General features: G+C 40.8%; 2 protein-coding genes across 3 annotated transcripts in view; both read left to right on the top strand.

Moving 5' to 3' along the window:
- Positions 1 to 20,500, top strand: part of LOC145433954 (protein lifeguard 2-like) — a 97,809-nt gene that overhangs the window by 40,877 nt on the left and 36,432 nt on the right. The window lies entirely within an intron of this gene.
- LOC145433953 (protein lifeguard 2-like) overlaps positions 1 to 20,500 on the top strand; it is a 72,456-nt gene that overhangs the window by 40,877 nt on the left and 11,079 nt on the right. Inside the window, exons 2-4 of one of the 2 annotated variants that reach the window (XM_080311206.1) lie at positions 17,181 to 17,290; positions 18,949 to 19,005; positions 20,087 to 20,221. In XM_080311206.1, coding sequence (XP_080167332.1) covers positions 17,230 to 17,290; positions 18,949 to 19,005; positions 20,087 to 20,221 — 253 coding nt within the window. In that variant the 5' untranslated portion in view covers positions 17,181 to 17,229. The remainder of the gene's footprint in view (positions 1 to 17,180; positions 17,291 to 18,948; positions 19,006 to 20,086; positions 20,222 to 20,500) is intronic. The other variant, XM_080311207.1, reaches the window with a different exon arrangement.

Genomic DNA, 20,500 nt, shown 5'->3' on the forward strand with positions numbered 1-20,500 from the left:
CCGGCGGGTATTTCGGAGGGAAAAGTGGTGATTTCAGCTGTGAGCGGAAAGAAGACCTTTTTTTTTTTTTTTTTTTAGTCATCCACCTAGCTATGTGGAGTGAAAAACGTGTTTTTGAGTTCTGAGCGGAAGTGATGACCTTTTTTTTTTTTTTTAGTCGTCCACCTAGCTATGTAGAGTGAAAAACGTGTTTTTGAGCTCTGAGCGGAAGTGATGACCTTTTTTTTTTTTTTAGTCAACCGATCATGAAGCGGGTGAAATTTACCTGATTTTGAGAATTCTTCTCCAGTTTTGCTTGTCTGAAATTTCTGAAAAAGTGTCCTCTTTTTTCATTTCCGAAATATGGTAAGCCTATGTAAACACATTGTGCGACTAGTAAGCGTTAATAAAAAATATGGTGGACCGTAAAAATGCTATATTGTGTAGCTTTATTTCTGGAAATTGAAGGCATTACTTCACTTGCTTTTATACTTCAACATGTACGTTATCCAGACAGAAGAACTGATATTAATTAGAAATCAAAATATATGGTACTGTGAATTGAAAGTGAAATATAAATCTAAAAACAGAACATGTATTTCATGTCTTTAGTCCAGAAAGTTTCGAAGGTTGGTATGCTAAAACAGCTCTAAAAATAAAGAAAAGTCAGAGTCCACTTTTCCAGATTAGAACACGCCATGAACAGCTAGATTACGATATGATAACTATAATGCTAGATTGCGAAACGTCAGTTTCAAACATTATGGTAAGCCATATATACTGTGATGAAATATTTGATATGGCGAAGGGTGACAATGCGGTGTGAACGAAACCACGCCAACCTGCTACCTAAATTATATTCACCGATGCTTTCGTGAAATCATACTGGAAGCGCCACCAAAATTCCAGGCTTAACTCGACTTTTATGAAAATTAAATGTCGATACTCCGTGAAAACAGCCCCGAAATTCCTCATGAGATCTTCCTGACTGAAGGATTAAACTACTTCTACTTGACAAACTGGAAATAGCGAAAAGTAAGTAAGTAGATCACAAAATATTATGAAGTAGAAGTAGTGAAATTCAGATCTACTTGAGTAAGTACCAGAAGTAGAGGAAAACTACTTGAGTACTTCGAAAAAGTAGAAGTACTTCGTTACTGACCACCTCTGCACCAGACACCCCATCCGTCTACATCAGTGGTTCCCGAAGTGGCCGCCAGCCAGTTGTCGTCCTCAAAGGGGGCGAGAGCTAAAAATTGGGCTATTGGAGGGGGGGGGCATTGAGAGTAAACGTGGGAGGTATGGACCATGGAAAACTGTTTGGAAAAATCCGTAAATTAATAGCTCTCTCTGTGCACCAAAGTCATATTTACGAATATTTGATCTCGTTGTTAGAGGTCGTACATTCAAACGCATGTGTACGTACAACAAGGTCGATGAAATTTTAGGCGTATATCGCTCCAAACCGAAGTACGATGATTTGGACGGGAAATTCCCTTGTGTGATTGTTCTCACTGACTTCATCTGTCCAAGAATTCGTAAAACATGGGACTCCGACATATGGCGTACATAACGTATGTCTGGCTGCCAATAAATTAGATCAACGCAAAAAGTATACACAATCTAGTTACTGTGCATTGCAATGAATCAAACAACTTATCTTTTGACGCACAAAACGCGAAAATTTTCACAGTCAATGAATGAGATGCGCAATTAGTAATGGTACTTGCATATATCACTACAGTTATTTAACCATGGTGTTCTACAATGGCGTGGACACAAGCAAATCTCACGGCTCACTTTCCATATTGAAAGTGTTCTGGTATCAATCAATCAGTTTTATTAATATTTTCATCGTTTCAAAGCACCACAAAAAAGGCGATACAATGAAAAGATAGGAAGGTGTCGAAACAACTTGTAGTAGTCTTTTAGCGTACCAGACACCCACCTTGGCCTAGGCGAAGTAAAGAAGAGGCATGCACACTTGCACAGTTGCACACTGAATGGAAAGTAGGCTACTGCAAGCGACAAAATGAGGTGGCATGTGGCGGAAGGCGAGGTTAGGTCGTTGTCCAATAATCCTGAAGGCTGGCTAGTATTCATTTAGAAGAAAATGCTTGTATTTCGACTTGAATGCGGACAGGCTCGACGACTGTCGAATAGACGGAGTTCCACAATTGGGACCGGCATACTTGATATAGAGCCAGGGCCGTAACAGGACTTCGTCAGCCCCCCCCCAAAAAAACGTTGGCCTTGGCCCCCCCGATAGGGTGATGAACCGGTGTATTTGGCATTTTTAGCGTTGAAAATATGGTTGGCCAGCGATGTCAACGGTTAGGTTATCACAGGATTTCACGACCAATAATTGGGATTTCGCAGCGTTAACCCGAAGGCTATTATGGGAAGACCACTCATACACTTTGGGCATTTGATCGCAGGTGACGGCAATCAAGCTTGGTATCTCGTGTACGTTCGAGTTAATGTTTTGATACTCGGGGGTATATTTGGTTTCATTCTGACTCCTCTCAGGGTAGTTCGATACGTCGCTCGCTGTATGAACACTGAACAGGTGCGCTAAAATATACTATGCTGTGTGTGTTGGACTGGTTTTTGACAGGAAGGAAAGGAATCTCAAGCCGCAGGTAGAACGGCGTAGAATTCTGAATTTCACCAAGTAGAACTTGAAACGTCATGACATATATATCATAGACGAAACCAAACATTAACGCTTTCTCAAAAATCTCAATCTCCAGTGGCGGCTCGTGACAATATCGGGTGGTGGGGCAAGGGCTGCGAGCGACTTTTATCAACATGACGTCACAATGGCGTTTTCCAACGTAAAAAAGTAACTTTATGATGGTCACATGAATTTCCCGACAACAGTGATTTTAACGTAGGTGCCGCGAGAGGTTTGCCGGTGAGCCGTGACTTGAAGTGTGGTAACAAATGTTTTATTCATTTATTTTTAATCAAAGGATTATTTTACAAAATGTACGTGAACTAAGAATCGTCCCTATGCCACGAATCAAGTATCAGGTCATCCTTAGTAGCATGCGTTTTGATTTCATGGTAGAGTTATAGATTACGCAAATCGATAGACCCTAAAATCCGACCGTCACCCCAAATTCGAAATCCGGATCCAGTCCGGCCAGGTAAAAAAACATTGAAATCCTGCTCCGGCTCCTGAACCGGACTGTGGCCATCTCTGGTTACGACCAGGTGATAATAGGCAACCAAAGCGGAGGCACCCGGCGTACGATTGGATCAATAGACTGGACAACTTCTAGACCTCTCATTTTTGCTCTAAAGGCAACTGCGTAAACTACGTACGGAATAAAGATTCAATACGATTCATGTTCGCACTTGACTTGACCTGACTAATTCCAATGACTAGAACTCGAGAGATTGCGTAAGCCTAACTGGAAAGGTCAACGAGTTCGGACACATACGCAATTGTTATCTCATAGATTGGGCCTGTCATATTGAATCCAGAACATCAATTTGAATGGTCTTTGAAGAACTAAGAACAGCAGCCTCGGAACTTCGGTCTCGGAACAACGTAGGACATTTTGGCCTTGAAACTGGAGACTGTGACACAACACATGCGGCTTACTGTCTATAAGTCTGCTGCGAAATCGCCGTTGGAAAATATATTAATCAATAAATACATGAATAAAAGCCGTAACTTAGTATACTGTTACAAGAAATCATCGAGAAGTAGCATACGCAATCTCATAACCCATTCCGGTATGGTACACTGTCAAAATCAATGCAAACAGACGAACACCTAACTTTGAGTAAAATAGATCGAGGAATAGGCTGATCGAATGATCAGCTGTTAGCCGACATCGAAAATGAAATAGCTATCGCAATTGACAGGGGATTGTAAGCAAATGGTTTGAAGGCCACAATTTCACAGTGAAATGGACATTGGCGAACATAAAATTATGTGAATATTTGAATGCAAACCGAGAATCTTGGTTAGCTGTTTCATGCGATCATCGAGATATACCATTGGAAATATCATCACCGATCTCGTTATGGAACGCAGACTATATAGATTAGCACAGACCGACACCGGCTTTTGCGTGAGATCCGCAATGACGTAGGTAGGCTAAGTATCAGATCAGCGCGCATCTCTACCATACTCGACCTCGAAAACGAAATAACTGCCTCAATCATTGAGTGTCAACTTTAAGACTTGGCACCGTGTTCGATACTAAAATCAAGACATACCGTGTGAAAGCTCATGACAGATCTAGGTATGGAACATCGTTAAAATCAATAGAGACCAATAACGGCTTTTGCGTAAATTTGTTGGCGATAAATGAAGAGTCAGCTCTTACTCGACTTTGGAAACGAAATTACCACCCACATAGTTCAGTGACAAATTTAAAACTTGTTACAGCGGTCGATACTAACACTTACCGTGCCAAATGTCATGACCGATCCCGGTATAGAACATCTTCAAAATCAATGGAGACCAATACCGGCTTTTGAGTAAAATCTGTTTGCTGTACTATGTACATGATAGATCAGCACACACTGAACTTCGGAAACGGAATTACTACCATTATCTTTAAGTAGCAAGCCTGAAACTTGGAGCAATGTTAAATACTACCTTCACAACATATCATAGCAAGTTTCAAGAATTATCATGGTGCGAAACACCGTCAAAATCGACCTATTCCAGCAAAGGTCGACTCAACGCATATTACGGTAACCGAGTTCAGATATAGATACGATTGTTACATCACACCTTAAGGGCGAGTAGGCATATTTGCCCCGGTTGCTCGGCCATTTTACGAATAGGAGAGAGTAAATCATCATTTCTTTATTGTGCGCGGCTTTGAGAGAATAGATAGTGAAAGCTTGTTATGAGCGCTACCGGGGCAAGCCCCGGCTAGGCATTCACAAAGCGAAAACACAGAAGAGAATTCGATTTTCGCAGAGACTTCGCTATGTATGGGCGTTTGCAAGCGAAAGCACAAGAAGAACGCGGGTTTCGCTGTGATCTCGGTATATATTGATTGCTGTGCGTCTATAAATGGTTAAATTGTTATTGAACAGAATTTTAGGTGGGGCAATGCCCCAGTTGCCCTATAGGACGAGCCGCCACTGTCAATCTCACACAAAATCTCAAAAATTAGTTCAAATAAGCTTATGTCATTTTCGGACTCAGCAGTCTCAACATACCCAGAAACCATTATAATATCTTTGCCATTCAAAATTTTGTTGTTGTTAGCCAGCAGAGGTGGTCAAAGTAGTCAAGAAAGCTACTCAAGTAGAAGTAGAAGTAGCGACGAAAAAATCTACTCAAGTACGAGTAGAAGTACTTCTTCCATAGGCCACGTAAAACTACTTGAAGTAGAAGTAGAATTTGCTGACTTTAAATCTACTCAAGTAAGTAAGTAGTTTTGAAAACAGTCTCAATTCGTTCGCATGGACTGTCAAAAGCTGCAAATTGAGATATGCGGAAGGTGCAGACGAGAGCTTATTGACTCGTATTGATGCATCTCATGAGATATCAATTTTCGACAGAATAAGCATTCTTTCTCATCATGGGACGCAAATTAGTATTGATATGAAAATGCGATACAAATTCTTTGTTTACTAGAAGACCCCGTTTTAGAGAATATCATGGAATGGCGCCCTACCCCATATTATAAGGCACCAAGTTTAGGCGAAGAGCAATACTGAGAAGTCGTATATCGGATACGGTTTCAACACTTTGCGTGATTAGTATACGTTACAATAACAAATATTGCGGATCGTAAAATTTATATTTAGTGTAGCTTTATTTTCGCAAAATAGAGGCATTACTATACTTGCTTTAAGAATGTAAATAAGTAATTAGAACTCAAAGTATGATACTCGGAATTGAAAGTGAAATACAAATAGGCCTACCACTTATAAAAAGCGGAAAATATATTTATTTTGTCCATAAAGTTTCGAAGGTGATCTGCTAAAACAGGTGTAACGTTGAAAAAGTCGGATTTTCGAGATTAGCATGACACGTCATGGGCTGCTAGACTACGATATGATATGTAACTGCTAGATTGCGAAACGGTAGTTTCAAACGTTATGGTGGGGCATATTTACTGTGATGAAATATTTGATACGGGGCACAATCCGATGTGAGCGCAACCAAGCAATCCGGTACCTAAAGTATATTCACTGATATACTTTCGTGAAAACATATTTGGCACTCCATAACTACTGTGCGCGAAGCGCAACAAAATTTTAGTGCTTTATGAATATTAAATGTTGGTACTCTGTGAAAACAGCCCCGATATTCCTCAGGCTATCTTTCGTATTGGGGGATTAAGCTACTTCAACTTGACAAACTGAAAGTAGCGAAAAGTAAGTAAGTAGATCACAAAATATTACGAAGTAGAAGTAGGGAAAATCAGATCTACTTGAGTAAGTACCAGAAGTAGAGGAAAACTACTTGAGTACTTCCAAAAAGTAGAAGTACTTCGTTACTGACCACCTCTGTTGGCCAGTGTAATCATCATCAGTGCATCAAAGTCACTCAAGTCATAGTTGAGTGACTTTGATCATCATGTGATACATGGGAAATCCCCTATATTGATAATCATAAGTCACGTGAGCAGAGCACCACCAGAGATCAGAGATGAGCACGGATTAGGATTAGGTTTTGAAAAAACAGGATTTGTGAAATTTTGTCGGATTTGGATTGGACTTGGATTAGACATTTTTTTCATAACGGATTAGGATTTGGACTGGATTTACATATTTTCTGGGAGATTGAAATGTCGTGTGGCGAATGGCGACAAACTTTATTCAGATCAGTTATTAATGTACTTATGGTTACTAGGTTATCTTGAATCAAGTGAATCGTTGGTTGTGAAAGAAAAATATCGAATCATTCCATTGCATATATTTTTTTTCTTCTGAATTTCCAGTTGGAATCGGATTAGGATTGGACATGGACTTGAATATGAAAAAGTTATGGATTAGGTTTTGGATATGGATTTGAAGGTTCGGATTTGGATTGGATTAGGACATAGAAATTTCAAATCCGCTCATCTCTGCCAGAGATGGCCACAGTCCGGTTCAGGAGCCGGAGCCGGAGCAGGATTTTGATGAATTTTACAGTGGCTGGATCGGAGCCGGATTCTGAAAATGCCATATGAGCCGGATTTAAACAGGATCTGATATTCATAGCAAATATTGGGTAATAAAGGTTCAAGATATCTTATATTCAATGAAATAATCCGCTTCGATATTATTTTCATAGTTAAATGCATTCATTGCTATGGATCAAGCCCAGGCTGGTTCCGACAATAAATGACAACGTTGAGACCGCTGATACCGGTCACGTCGTTGAAATGCGTAAGCAACATAAGTAAAGTTTCTGCAGTGAAGTGATGAGATTACTGCTGGATGTGATGAGGACGAAGGCAGGTTCCAGCAAGCGTGCTGCAGAAGTGTTTATTTTGGAATTCAGTTGTTCCTGAGATATTGATTCTTATGCTTACTGTTCATCAGCCATTAGGGTGCTTGATATCAGTTGTCAGGATGACAGAAAAGCGGGGTGTTGGTGCTGTTGCAGCAGTAACTGGTGGTTCTGATTTCTGATGTCATTTGGAATGATTGTGTGGTGTGGTAATATATGAATATATGCTGTCATGGTCAATTTGTCATTTTTATGATTTCGGAAACACTAGAACTGAAGCACCACCGGTACTCTCTGATTGATTGTGCACATCATCATGCTGATTATATAATATTATATATTTCCTATTCATTGCTGCTCTATCAAGTGATCATTTTGATTGATTCATCCATTTTGTTTGATACATGTCTGTTCTGTGACTATGCCACTTCTTGTGAAAATTTAGTTCCATTCTTCAGTGTACTATTGGCCTGGTTGTCTTAGCCACGTCACAATGCACAATATCTGATTTTGTTGTTGGCATCATGGCATGCCTGGGTTACTATGTTTACCCTCTCCGTAAAGCAACTAATATTGCTTTCTCTGTTCTCACAGTCTTTTTAGCTCATTTCTCCTGCCTAGTTCCTACTACCCGTATTTATATTCAAGATATATACTGTACCTAACATTATTGATTCGAAATGTGATATAAATTAGGCAGTGGCTATTCGTCCGGAACCGGATGAATAGCCCGCAGCCATAGTCCAGGCTATTCGTCCGGAACTGTGTGACGTAACTAAGCACCGACAGCATCTGATGTGTGACGTAATTATGCGCCGCCAGGGCGCCAGCATATACTGACGTTATTGAGTTGACGGACTTCGGCTAGGCTTCGTTTTTGCGTGTTTAGTTTATCTATTATCTCTGTATATTACCGGAACATAATACTGTCGCAGGTTAGTGGTTACCTATCTCTACTAATATCCAAACAAGGGAACTCTAGCGTAATGCTGACTTCCACCACGTACAACGCTAGCGGCTTGGGTTCAATTACCAGAGGATTATCTGGGCTACTTTCGCCCAGTGTTACTCGGTCCTAAGTCGTCGATAAGCGCAGAGAGAGACTAGTTGAAGGACCGGAACTAGAGATTGTACAATTCTGCAATCTCTATACCGGAACAAAGAATCGAATGAAAACGAGAAAGAAGGGCTGTCTGAAAATGCGACAAGATCAAGATCGAACCTACACGATGCCGAGGTGGAACCGGCATCCTAATGTCTGTTCTGTTCATTACATCGCATTATGTCCTGTATATCGCATTTTACGTGTGTATATTTGAAAATGTATGACCCGACGATAATCACTACGAAATTGAATTACAAGCGCCGTGATCAAATATAACGTGCATTCTATACTTCATAAAATAGACAGATTGGATTGGCGATTGGAGGATCCACGTAGGTAGACTACGAGTAGTAAGAAGACTCTGGCAGTTATCGCAGTTGCTCCCTATCACAACACCATCAAATTACTCCTGCATGAACTGAACGCTGATTATGTCGCATTCGTTTCTATGACGATCTCCCGATCCTTTCGCTGCAGCGCGACTATAGGCTTTTGTCCTTGCTTGCTGTAGTTTTTGTATATGGCGGATTGGTGTACCGCACATACCCTCTCGACGACGGATCATCCAATTAACAATCATTGCTGATCATGTGCGCGACGGTGTCTGCGTTCCGACTATTTAAAGAAGACCTTTGTTAGATGCACGACGGCCTTTCTACCTGCGGCCTTTCTACCTGACGACTGCCGGCTTTTTATCTTACGATCGACCGACGCTGCACGACCAACGCTGTTTATTTTATCGAATCAATGTTTTATCCTTAGTCTGCTCGTCTTTTTTTCACTGATGCCCAGCACATGGCAAGATCGTCGTAACAAAGACCGTGGACCAAACCTGTATGCAACGAACGGCACCGCTATTCCGACTCCGTGGTATGAAATCTCGCAAGATCCTACTCTCAAACGGGCACACGTATGATTTTGTATTCTACGTAGCTGATACAAAAATTGCGATATTAGGAGCTGATTTTCTGGAGGAATTCTCTTTTGTAGTCGATATTAGAAATAACGTAATGTTGACCCAAATTAGAACACTCTCGTGAGAGGTCGGAAGAAACGTGCGTCTGTTTTCGGCCTTAACTTAGTCTCACCCCACCATAAGCAACCATATGCCGATATCTTGAAGGAATTCAAAGATTTGACCACACCGAAGATTGCGTCCCTACGTGGTAAGCATGGCACTGTACATCGGATATTGACTACTGGCGTTCCTGTGCGTTAGCGTTGTCGCCCATTACAGCCGTATTTGAGACGCAAGGTAAGGGATCGATTGGAGGAGCTTTTAGCGTCCGGAGACATTGTCCGTTCAAAATCACCGTATTCGTCACCTATTACCGTTGTTTCTAAAGGTGAAGACGACATTAGGATTTGCGTCGATTACCGTAAGTTAAACAATCAAAGATCGCTGGCCAGTCCCCTTTTTACGAGACTTCACTAACGAATTGCACGGTTGCAGCATATTCAGCAAGATTGATTTACAGAAGGCGTACCGTCAGATTCCTCTCCATCCCCAGGACCAAGAAAAGGCCGCGTTTATTTGCCCGGAAGGACTGTTTCAACCAACTACCATGCCGTTCGGATTGACGAATGCATGCAGCACTTTTAGCCGTTTTATCTCCGAGGTTACATCCGGAATCGAACATATCTTCGTGTTTTTAGATGACATTTTAATCGCCACCCGCACTGAACAGGAACATTTGACGACGCTCAGAACACTGTTTTCGAAGCTACGTGAGTTCGGTCTGGTTATTAACGTTGACAAATGCGAATTTGGTAAAGAGGAGATTGAATTCCTTGGACATTTAGTTGGCTTCGAGGGAATCCGTCCCCTGCCTGCAAAGGTCGATGTTATTGCAAATTATCCTCGCCCAGATAATGTAAAGCAACTGCGATCCTTTCTCGGCCTTGTGTGTTACTATCATCGATTTGTGAAAGACTGCGCAACTATATTGAAGCCGCTCTACGATATCGCAAATCAATCATCCAACAAACGCAGACGTATTGTATGGTCGGACTCTGCATTATCAGCATTTGACCGCATCAAATCTGATCTCTCCGGTAATGCCTTGCTTGTCCATCCTATTCATGACTCGGACCTCTCTCTAGTCGTGGATGCAAGTGAAGTAGGCATGGGTGCAGTTCTGCAACAGCAACACAAAGGTATATGGTCACCTCTTGGGTTTTATTCAAAGACCCTTAATCGTACCCAACGAACGTATTCAGCATTCGATCGCGAGCTCTTGGGAGCGTATTCTGCTATTAAACATTTTCACGTACAATTGAAGGGCAGAAAATTTCAACTAGTCACCGATAATGATGGTCTTGTTAAAGCATTGCAGAACCCTACTGAAAGACTCGTCGCGCGTCAATCAAGACAATTAAGGTTCATCACGGAGTTTACGAGCGACGTCCGCCACATCAAGGGGTCGTTGAACACTGCAGCCGACACTCTATCAAGATTAGAAGTCAATGTGGTTTTCCCAGATACCGTACCGATTTCTGCACAGATGCTGTTTGACGCCCAGAAGAACGACGATGAATTGCGAGATCTACTGTCGAACTCCAACGAACATTCTTTGGATCTTGTGGAGGTAACAGTTGAAGGGTTGCTTGGCCCCATTATTTTCGACAGGTCAATGCCTGGCAAACATCGCCCGTTCGTGCCGCATTCTTTGCGCGACGCAGTGCTCAATGGACTTCATAATATTTCTCATCCTAGCATTCGAGCAACTACGAAACTGATAACGGACCGGTACGTATGGCCTCATATGAAGCGGCACATAACTGAGTTTGTTCGACAGTGTCTTCCGTGTCAGCGCTCGAAGATAACCCGGCATACTCGAACGCCAATAACCAACCTTCCAGTGCTCTCTGAACGTTTTCATACCGTAAATGTTGATATCCTTTCCTTACCTAACAGTTGCGGTTTTTCATATTTATTGATGTGCATTGATAGATTTTCTCGTTGGCCGGAGTGTATCCCTATGTGTGATATGCGCACCCAAACTGTCATTGACGCTTTTAACCTTGGCTATATATCTAGATTCGGCGCACCCAGGAAACTTATAACTGATCGAGGTAGCCAATTTACGTCTAGCGAATGGTCCCAACTTATGCAATTGCTCGGAATTCATCATATTACGACTCTAGCCCGTAAACCTGAGCAAAATTCAATGGTCGAAAGATTTAATCGCACGTTAAAAGACGCGTTGCGTACAAAGGAGAGCCCGTCCGATTGGTATCATAATTTAGGCTTAGTACTCTTGGGGTTGCGTTGTGCAATAAAAGAGGATTTAGGGTACTCGTCTTCCGAATTGACTTATGGTACTTCATTACGCTTGCCTGGTCAATTAGTTGATCCCGTTCCGTGTAGGAATAGCACCGACAATCCAACCTTCGTGAGCAATATGAGACGATTCTTTTCGGCCATTGGTCAAACCTCCACTAATTTTCACTGTAACCCAAAGTCACACGTTCCCAATAATTTAACCACTTGCACCCACGTTTTTCTAAGGATTGACGGCTCACGCCGATCACTTGACCCCGTTTATACTGGTCCGCACAAAGTGTTGAAGCGCACTCCGAAGTGTTTTACTATCGAGACTAGTAAAGGTCCTTATGACGCCTCAACTGATCGTTTGATTCCGGGTCGGTTGCCCTTGCAATGTTTTGAAAACTCCCAATCTAATAATGATACCGCTCAGAACGCAACCCTTCCCGAATCTCAAATTACATCGATTACGAATAGTGGTCGTGTTGTCAGAACACCCAGTCACTTGCAAAATTTTGTACTCGCACCAGTGTTTGAAATGCAGATTTGATTTTTTTTACCGCTCTGTTGTGTCTCACTGTTTATAACCCTTCGGTATGTACTGAACATGTATTGTTTATTCGATGTGTGAATTACATACCTGATAGCTATGCTATTTCACTCCGTTCTAATGATTTTTTTCTCGATCTGAATCGCTCTCGTCCTGTAGCTAAAGCTTTTCCGAGCGGGGGGACCCTTATGGCGGATTGGTGTACCGCACATACCAGTGTTGGGATCAAGTCACTACCTTCGAGTCACGAGTCATCTCGAGTCATTGCACATTTTGACTCGAGTCAAGTCAAGTCAATCGATTTTCAAAGGTGACTCGAGTCAAGTCAAGTCACTCGTTTTTTGGAGGTGACTCGAGTCAAGTCAAGTCAAGTCACGAGTCAAGTCACGATTCGACTCAAATTGAATTTTCGAAGTATATGTGATGAATCAACTGTGTGACTGTGTGCTAACTGTGTGAAGGATAGATTAATTGACCATTTATCTTGAATCAAATGACGATTATAAAGTTAACTATTCATTCAAAAAGGTGTTTTATCGCTCACGCACACGTAGAACTGATAATAAAATACGTGAGTAACGTTGAGCTACATGCTACAGTCTGATTTTATCAGCCAATATAAAGGATCGAATACGAAGCCTCGAGAAGTTGAACAAATTGATATGGTACAATAGGCACTACCGACCTACACCTCTGTGAGAATATAAAGGCATAAACTATATTCGTTCGATTTAAATCATACAAGAGTGTTGGTAAAGGTGAGCACTGCGCAATGTAAGCACTAAGCTGCCTAAGAAACAGAAATACGATGCGATTAGATAAATCTACTGCTACTACGACAATGTAGGTGTGATGGTTTCGTAAGCGGTCAATTTATTTGTGATGTAACAATGGATGATCAGTGAAACTTATAATGATTGAAGACTGGTTGCTCTCGCAAGAGACACCGGCGTGTCGTTGACAACCAAAACATACATAATATAGGGTGATTTAATCGACACCGTTTACTTAATGACTTGAAATTGACTCGTGAATTTTGCTCCGAGTCACGAGTCAATCCGCATTTCTGAGGCGTCGAGTCAAGTCAAGTCAAGTCATTTTTGCAAAGTGACTCGAGTCAAGTCAAGTCATACGAAAAAGGTGACCTGAGTCTGACTCGAGTCAAGTCATGACTCGAGTCATCCCAACACTGGCACATACCCTCTCGACGACGGATCATCCAATTAACAATCATTGCTGATCATGTGCGCGACGGTGTCTGCGTTCCGACTATTTAAAGAAGACCTTTGTTAGATGCACGACGGCCTTTCTACCTGCGGCCTTTCTACCTGACGACTGCCGGCTTTTTATCTGACGATCGACCGACGCTGCACGACCAACGCTGTTTATTTTATCGAATCAATGTTTTATCCTTAGTCTGTTCGAGTTCATGTTGTACAATAAAGTGCTGGCCAACGTATTCGCCGACTCTCTGTTGCGGACCCTAAAGGGAACGCGGCGTTTAGTCCATACTGGTAGCGTGCCGTAGCTCGCGCCATATGTATACTTTTTGTTGATCCTAATGTGTAATTGTATTGCAACGTGCCTGTAATACCATCGAAATGCCTACATCAGTCAATGAAAGGGAATTGGTCGTTGTACATGAGGTACAGAATACAGCCATCCACAACACGATGTATCCCGGGTTACGATATATATCTTCATCTTCTAGCAGACGTGCTGGACTGGAAAGATAGAGATGAAAACAGGGCGAGTTGGACCAGTGTCCAAATACCAGGTCTAATATCAGTTCAGTTCGGTTTATAAGCATTCTTTATCAGTTCAATGCACCACAAAAATTACTTTTGGGAGAAGACGGCGATTATTTATTGTTAAGTCTGCAAAGCAGAGGTAGCATAGCAGAGATGCGGTACTTTGCTTAAATTTTTCTTCGGATGGTACCATCGCATAGCAGTGGAAAATGTTGGACTGGCAATCATTGAACTGCACAATGTACCGCGTGCTCACTGCTCACGCATCGTGTACTGTGTCTTTGAGATTGACTGTGTGCTGCCATACAAACAACGTATTCGTTGGCGTTGACATGGCGCTATTATGTACCGATAACCTAAACACATTAACAGCCGAAGTCCGTCGATACTCAATAATGCCAGAATGCAGAATGTTGGTTTTTAACAGTTACGTCACACAAAACATTTATTTCGGATAGTTACGTCACATGGTTCCGGACGAATAGCCTGGACTATGGCTGCGGGCTATTCGTCCGGTTCCGGACGAATAGCCACTGCCTATAAATTAACCCTTGTAAGGCATTACTTGATACTAATTTGTTGATTTTAATGTTCATATCTGTTTTGCAGGCTATATTTAATGTGAAATAGCACTAAAGCAATAGCAGGATTTTTTCGGATTCTAATTTTGTTGCTCAACTGTCGGACTCCGAAATCCTATTTGACTGTCGGATCAGGACGGATACGGATTCCCAAAATTTGGAATCCGCCCATCTCTGAGCACCACCCGAGCGTATCACCTTTTAATAATCAAGGACTCCATAAAATCCGAGAGTGATTATTAGCTCGTCCGGAAGTCAAATGAGCTGTGTGAATATTAATTATGAATGATAGAATGGTTGCTTTCGCACATACGGTGATGTTGTAAGGTTCGATTGTCGATATAGACTATTGGTATTTATGGTAGAGGCATATTATATGAGAATTATAAAAATGTTCTTTGAAGTAGATTAACCTCGCATCGAAAAGATGGCGTGTTTCCTTTCTTTTGCTGATCTCTAAACGACACGGCCGTGGATACTCGAAAGAACCTTTGGGAGAATTATAATAATACGGGTTGAAATTCTCTTTTCACGATATCAGCAGCTGCTGCTATTGAATAATAAAGCCAATTTCCATGGTAGTATTTCCACCTTATTTTGCACGTAGCAACTGACCTTATTTTGCTCCAATCACACCAACCCTCCCTCCCTCAAGGAGTGGGGGCCCTATATTCGTCTGAAGTGCGCGTAAAGAATCCACATATCGGACCTTGTACAGCACATTGCATTGGACGAGCATGGTTGTAATAACTCGTATTGTGTTTGACTCTTGGGGTCAATTTGTCAGAATGATCAGGATTCAGGATCTGGACGAGTGTAGTGAACATGACCCTTTAGATTGCTATGATTGGGAAAGTATGGCGAACTTTGTTCGCATGACCAGGAGCGTTAGTTTTAACACTTCTATCCACGCACGCCACCTGGCGCACCTGCTGAATACATATCCGTGATTTTGACGTTGTACTGTGGGTCTGTGGCGCGCATAAGCCATGGTAAACGTGCATGATGTTTGCTGCTCAAAAATGGGTGATATCAGATATCTTTGAAAAAGAATTACTAGAGAATCGTAACATATTTTTCACTAGTGGCTAGATTTATCGCTAGTCACTAGATCGATATTTTTTGTCGTTGAACCTAATAAAAAATCGCTAGATGTAGCAACGAAATCGCTAGCATAAATTGGCACTGTTGACTTTTCTTGTTTCTGCTTTGGAATTGTCTTCCGCTGTGCTCTGTTGTCCGCTTATTTAGGTTCTAATCTCAGCATATTGACCTTGATTGGCGTTAATAATTTTTTTTAAGGTCGTAAGTTCACTATTTTTCGCTGTTTCCATGTTTTAGAGTTGCTATATGCGGTGTGTGCATATGTCTTTGAAGGTCAATGACCGAAAGTTCCACTGTTCCGTCGTTCCTGTGTTTTACTGTCCATTTCCCGCCATTTCTGCCTTTCCCACTTTTAGGGATGCCCAGCAGTGAAATAGAAGCTATCACACGGTCCTAGTCTCATCACCCCACGAAATCACAGTTAATTCCAGGCTTTCCACATTTATCAGGTCTCCTCCCATATATTGTTATCCGCTGTTTATTCGGAGTCTTATTTTCATCGATCTCTTATCGTCTGCGGTTCGGTCACTGCGTTTTACTAGAAAATCACCACCACCGCCGTGTATCATATGAATTTCGAGTCTTTTGTTTTGTTCTCCCTGGGCCTGCTATAGGTTTCTCATATTTTGAATATTGCATTTTACTCTATGTGACGTCATAATTAGCGATACTGATTGTTGTTATTGTAGAACATACTTGTTTTAATAATCTCGGTATTGCTGAAGGTAGGGTTACCATACTTTGGAATCGGTAAAGGAGGACACTTTTTCAAAATTTTCAAACCTAGAATTCCAAAGAAAAATCTCGAGAAAATGGTCAATTTTTCTCACTTGTGGTAGGTTGACTGAAAAAAAAAGGTCATTTTTCCTGCTCATCTCCCGGAATACCCGCCGGAGCTTTACTTCAGTGCTGATTTATAGTATCTCACTCTAATTTGACAGTAAATTTGACTAAAGGGGGGCGAAAATGACGAAGGGGGCGAAAATGGACAAAGGGGGCGACGGGGGGCGATAGGGGGGCGATGACGCGTCAAAACAGCTGATGTTTTTTTTTTTTTTCAGTCAACCCACGGAAATTTAGTTACAAAAGTGTCAAATTATTAGACCTCGAGCCGAAAAATTGACTTTTTTTTTTTAGTCAACCCGCCGGTGATTATAGTTTTTATGCCCAATTTTCGGAACACGAAATTTGGGGGCGATGATCGGTGTTGAGCTTGAAAAGAGGGCAATGGGTCGAAAAAGGTTGGGAACCACTGTCTTAAGCAGTGCTATATATCTAGATATAAATTACTGATTGTATCATCATTCCATTCCTGTTTGTGTTAATGTGTCATATATAGTAATTTTGATTTGTTCAATTATTATATTGATTCTTTTCTGTTTATTAAATAAATCATTTAAATATAGACAGATATCTTTCAGAATACTGTATTATTAATTTATTTTTTTTGAGTTTGACTACAATTGCCATGAGTAACCCGACAGCTCCGCCTAGCTATGATGCTGCAGTTGATGAGAAAGGGTATGGAGGTTAGTACTGTATGTATGTTAATTTAAATTTTATTGTTCATATTTATTACGTTGAGTGGTTTTATTTGGTCACATCACAAACACATACAGTTGAAGCTAGCAGATTGACCAGACCTACTCAGATATATTAGTTGTGTGTCTTTATGAGACAGGATAGTTTTTGTCAGTCTCCAGACGCCTTATATCACAATATCCCCAGCACAATCGTAAATTTATTTGTAGCATCTCCCGTTCCACTGATGTTTGTGTCCCCGTGTGTCTTGTTTGACAACAGACTGCATGGCCATTGTACTCTTTACGACAAATAGATTTAAATTTATTTATATCTCCGCACAGAGATAGAAATACTTATGGTGCAGTACAGTTCACCTTAAAAACTTCAGCTTGGGGGTATTCTTTTCATCTATGCTATGCATGTATTCCTGGTATGTTATTGTGGTGCGATATGATATGATAAGATATGAATGTCGTTCTCATGTGACAGCAGTAGTGTTAATAGTAAAATTACTCAATGATGTTGGACAATGTAGTAATCACACACTCAATTTGCAAGTAGAAATAGTGATTTCCTCGCTCATACTTTTTATGAGCGGAAATATAAATTCAAGGATTTGAAAAGTAATGATATAGATCTCTAAAGTAGATTTGGATGATATTATCATGGCTATAATTTGTTGATTATCCTAACAGCTCTATCAAAGTTTCAACATATATCTCGTCAACAAAAATAGAAAGGCTAGTGATGCTACAGTGTCTGTAATATTTATTCCTAGGCAATCGATATATTTCCTTGATAACTGTGTCATCATGTCATATTGCCCGCTGAATATTAAAGTTGGTTATGTAATCAAAGAATAAAAGTGCAAGTACTACACAAACCGTTGAAAGGAGTATTCTGAGAAGCAGCACTTGTTAATGACCGTATTTTGTGTGTCCATACTCCATATCGATGATCGATACGTATTGTTGTCTCATGGGATGACTGCTCGGGTTTTTGAACTGGGATTGATTTAGAAATCGATGAAATCTTGTAACCGTAACTGCATGTTTTCGGGAGACTTGCGGATTGCCTGATTGGATTGCATTTTGTGCACGAAACACTGTATCATCATGTTGAATATTTTAAAAATTGCGACTTTGATGGACTGCCATATAAAATGAGTGGGATTTGTTGAATCAACTAGAATCATTGATCTCCAGCTTGGGAGCTCTTATGCTGAAGTTTCTTTTGGATAGACCTACTAATTTAGAATATTTTTCCTCAGATGTAATATTGCTCTCCTGGGTGAACTGAACACTGAACAGTTTCTTGCGTTGTGTGATTTTCAATTGTTACTGAACTGGTGAAATGAACAGTTGTAAATAGTTTGTGTTAAAACCCTATAACTGATCCCGTCATGTCATTGTCACCCATCATTCAAGCTCTGATTTTATATGTGAATGACCTTCATTGCTTATGGCAATTATTTAACGACTGGCAAAGAAACTTAAATTTCGTCTTCCAGCATTTTGGTGCAGTAATTGATATCTTTTGGTACATGAACCAGAGTTCAGCCACATTGAAATGGCAAATCGATTTCCGTGTTGACCAAAACATGAAATTGAATCAATCTCATCTCAGTCCTCGATAACAGATTAAGAATTTGTCATTACACCAGGTCAAGTCAATCCACAGTACGCAACTCAGTATGGTACTGAAACCCAACCGCTGACAGGTATGGCTTACTTGGTGAATGAATTTCTAAGCGTCAATTGCATATGCTTTTTGAAGATGTATTGATATAGCATGCATGGGTGGTTTCAGTTCTATTGATTTCTCTGTTTCAATGATTTGTACAGAGACTCATCAATTTTTCAGTCAATTTTCCATATCGAATATGAGCCTGCTGCATCTGCTTTATTAATTTTGTCTGATCCTCAATCTTCATCGATATATTATGACAGATAGGCTAATACAATAGAACTAGTGTGTTAGTAGAATGGGATCAATACAACTATAACTGAACAGTAGCATAATTAGTGGTACCGGTACTGGTATGCCACACAGACCACAGCATTATCCAAGACGACCATGCCGAAAGAATTGCATTTTTTTATATATCATTTTATCCAATGCTACTGTAGCTTGTGTGCTAGAGGTGTCTAATCCGAATGCCGTCTTAGACTGACTGAACATAATGGGTTTTAACTTAGTTAGGAATATGTTTGACTAATATTGACACCTTCCACAGCATGAATAATTTTCCCATTTTCATTTGTCGTCCGTCAGAAGTTGATTTTTTCGGGCTAAGGTCAGTTTTGAGAATACACCACCATATAATATTTTTTCTTTATTTTTTGCTTGTTCTGAAACTGTCCTGCTCGTTCTTTACCATGTGTGTGACTGCATGTAGGTCTGTAGAATCAAAATAATTATCTATTATGTTGTGTTTTATTGCCGCTCAATCGAAGTACAGTTGGTAATGTCATCATGACACTTCCATTTTCAATGTGCGACTCGAAGAATAAGCTATGTCATTTTCCACTTGGCAAATTAGAGGCACAACAAATACATGTAGCATTAATCCACAATCTATAGACAAGAACACGGTTTTAAATTCATTTTCAAGCTATTGATCCATTCTTGATGCACATACGGTAGCTTACTTTCGACATGTGTGTGCGATTGTGCAGTGCATATGACAAACCTTGATTCAGCCTTTTAATTTTTTTCTTATCAACTGTATACTAATATATAGGTATGAGTTGCCTGAATAACTTGACATTGGACTTGCAGTATATTTTGTGTCATTACAGGCACCCCTTATCCGCAAGCCACTGGCTATCCCCCTGCTGGAGGGTATCCGCAGACAGGATATGCGGGATATCCACAGAGCGGCCCACCACAGCCTCAACCTCAACCTTATGGATATCAGCCGCAACCTGTCGCCAGTAAGTTATTTTCGAATGTTTATTGAATAGACTGGATGGGTGGTCATGCAGGTAATATGGAAAGATGAAGATGGTTTCACGGGCTGCAAAAATAAGAAAGCGGCATAGTCAAATGGTTTAATTTGCTGTGCTAATCAATCTAATGCTTTTCTGAGTGTTTCGGCTGATGAATGTCTCTGCTTACTTTGGGCTCAAATTACGATTTCCTGCTAGCGCAATGCAATTTCGGAGTGGAGTTCATGACAGAATGATTTTACTATGCAGAACGTTTCTATCAAA

This window comes from Botryllus schlosseri, chromosome 2, assembly GCF_051294905.1.
Source record: "Botryllus schlosseri isolate E-star chromosome 2, Bs_hap1, whole genome shotgun sequence".
Classification (NCBI taxonomy): domain Eukaryota; kingdom Metazoa; phylum Chordata; class Ascidiacea; order Stolidobranchia; family Styelidae; genus Botryllus; species Botryllus schlosseri.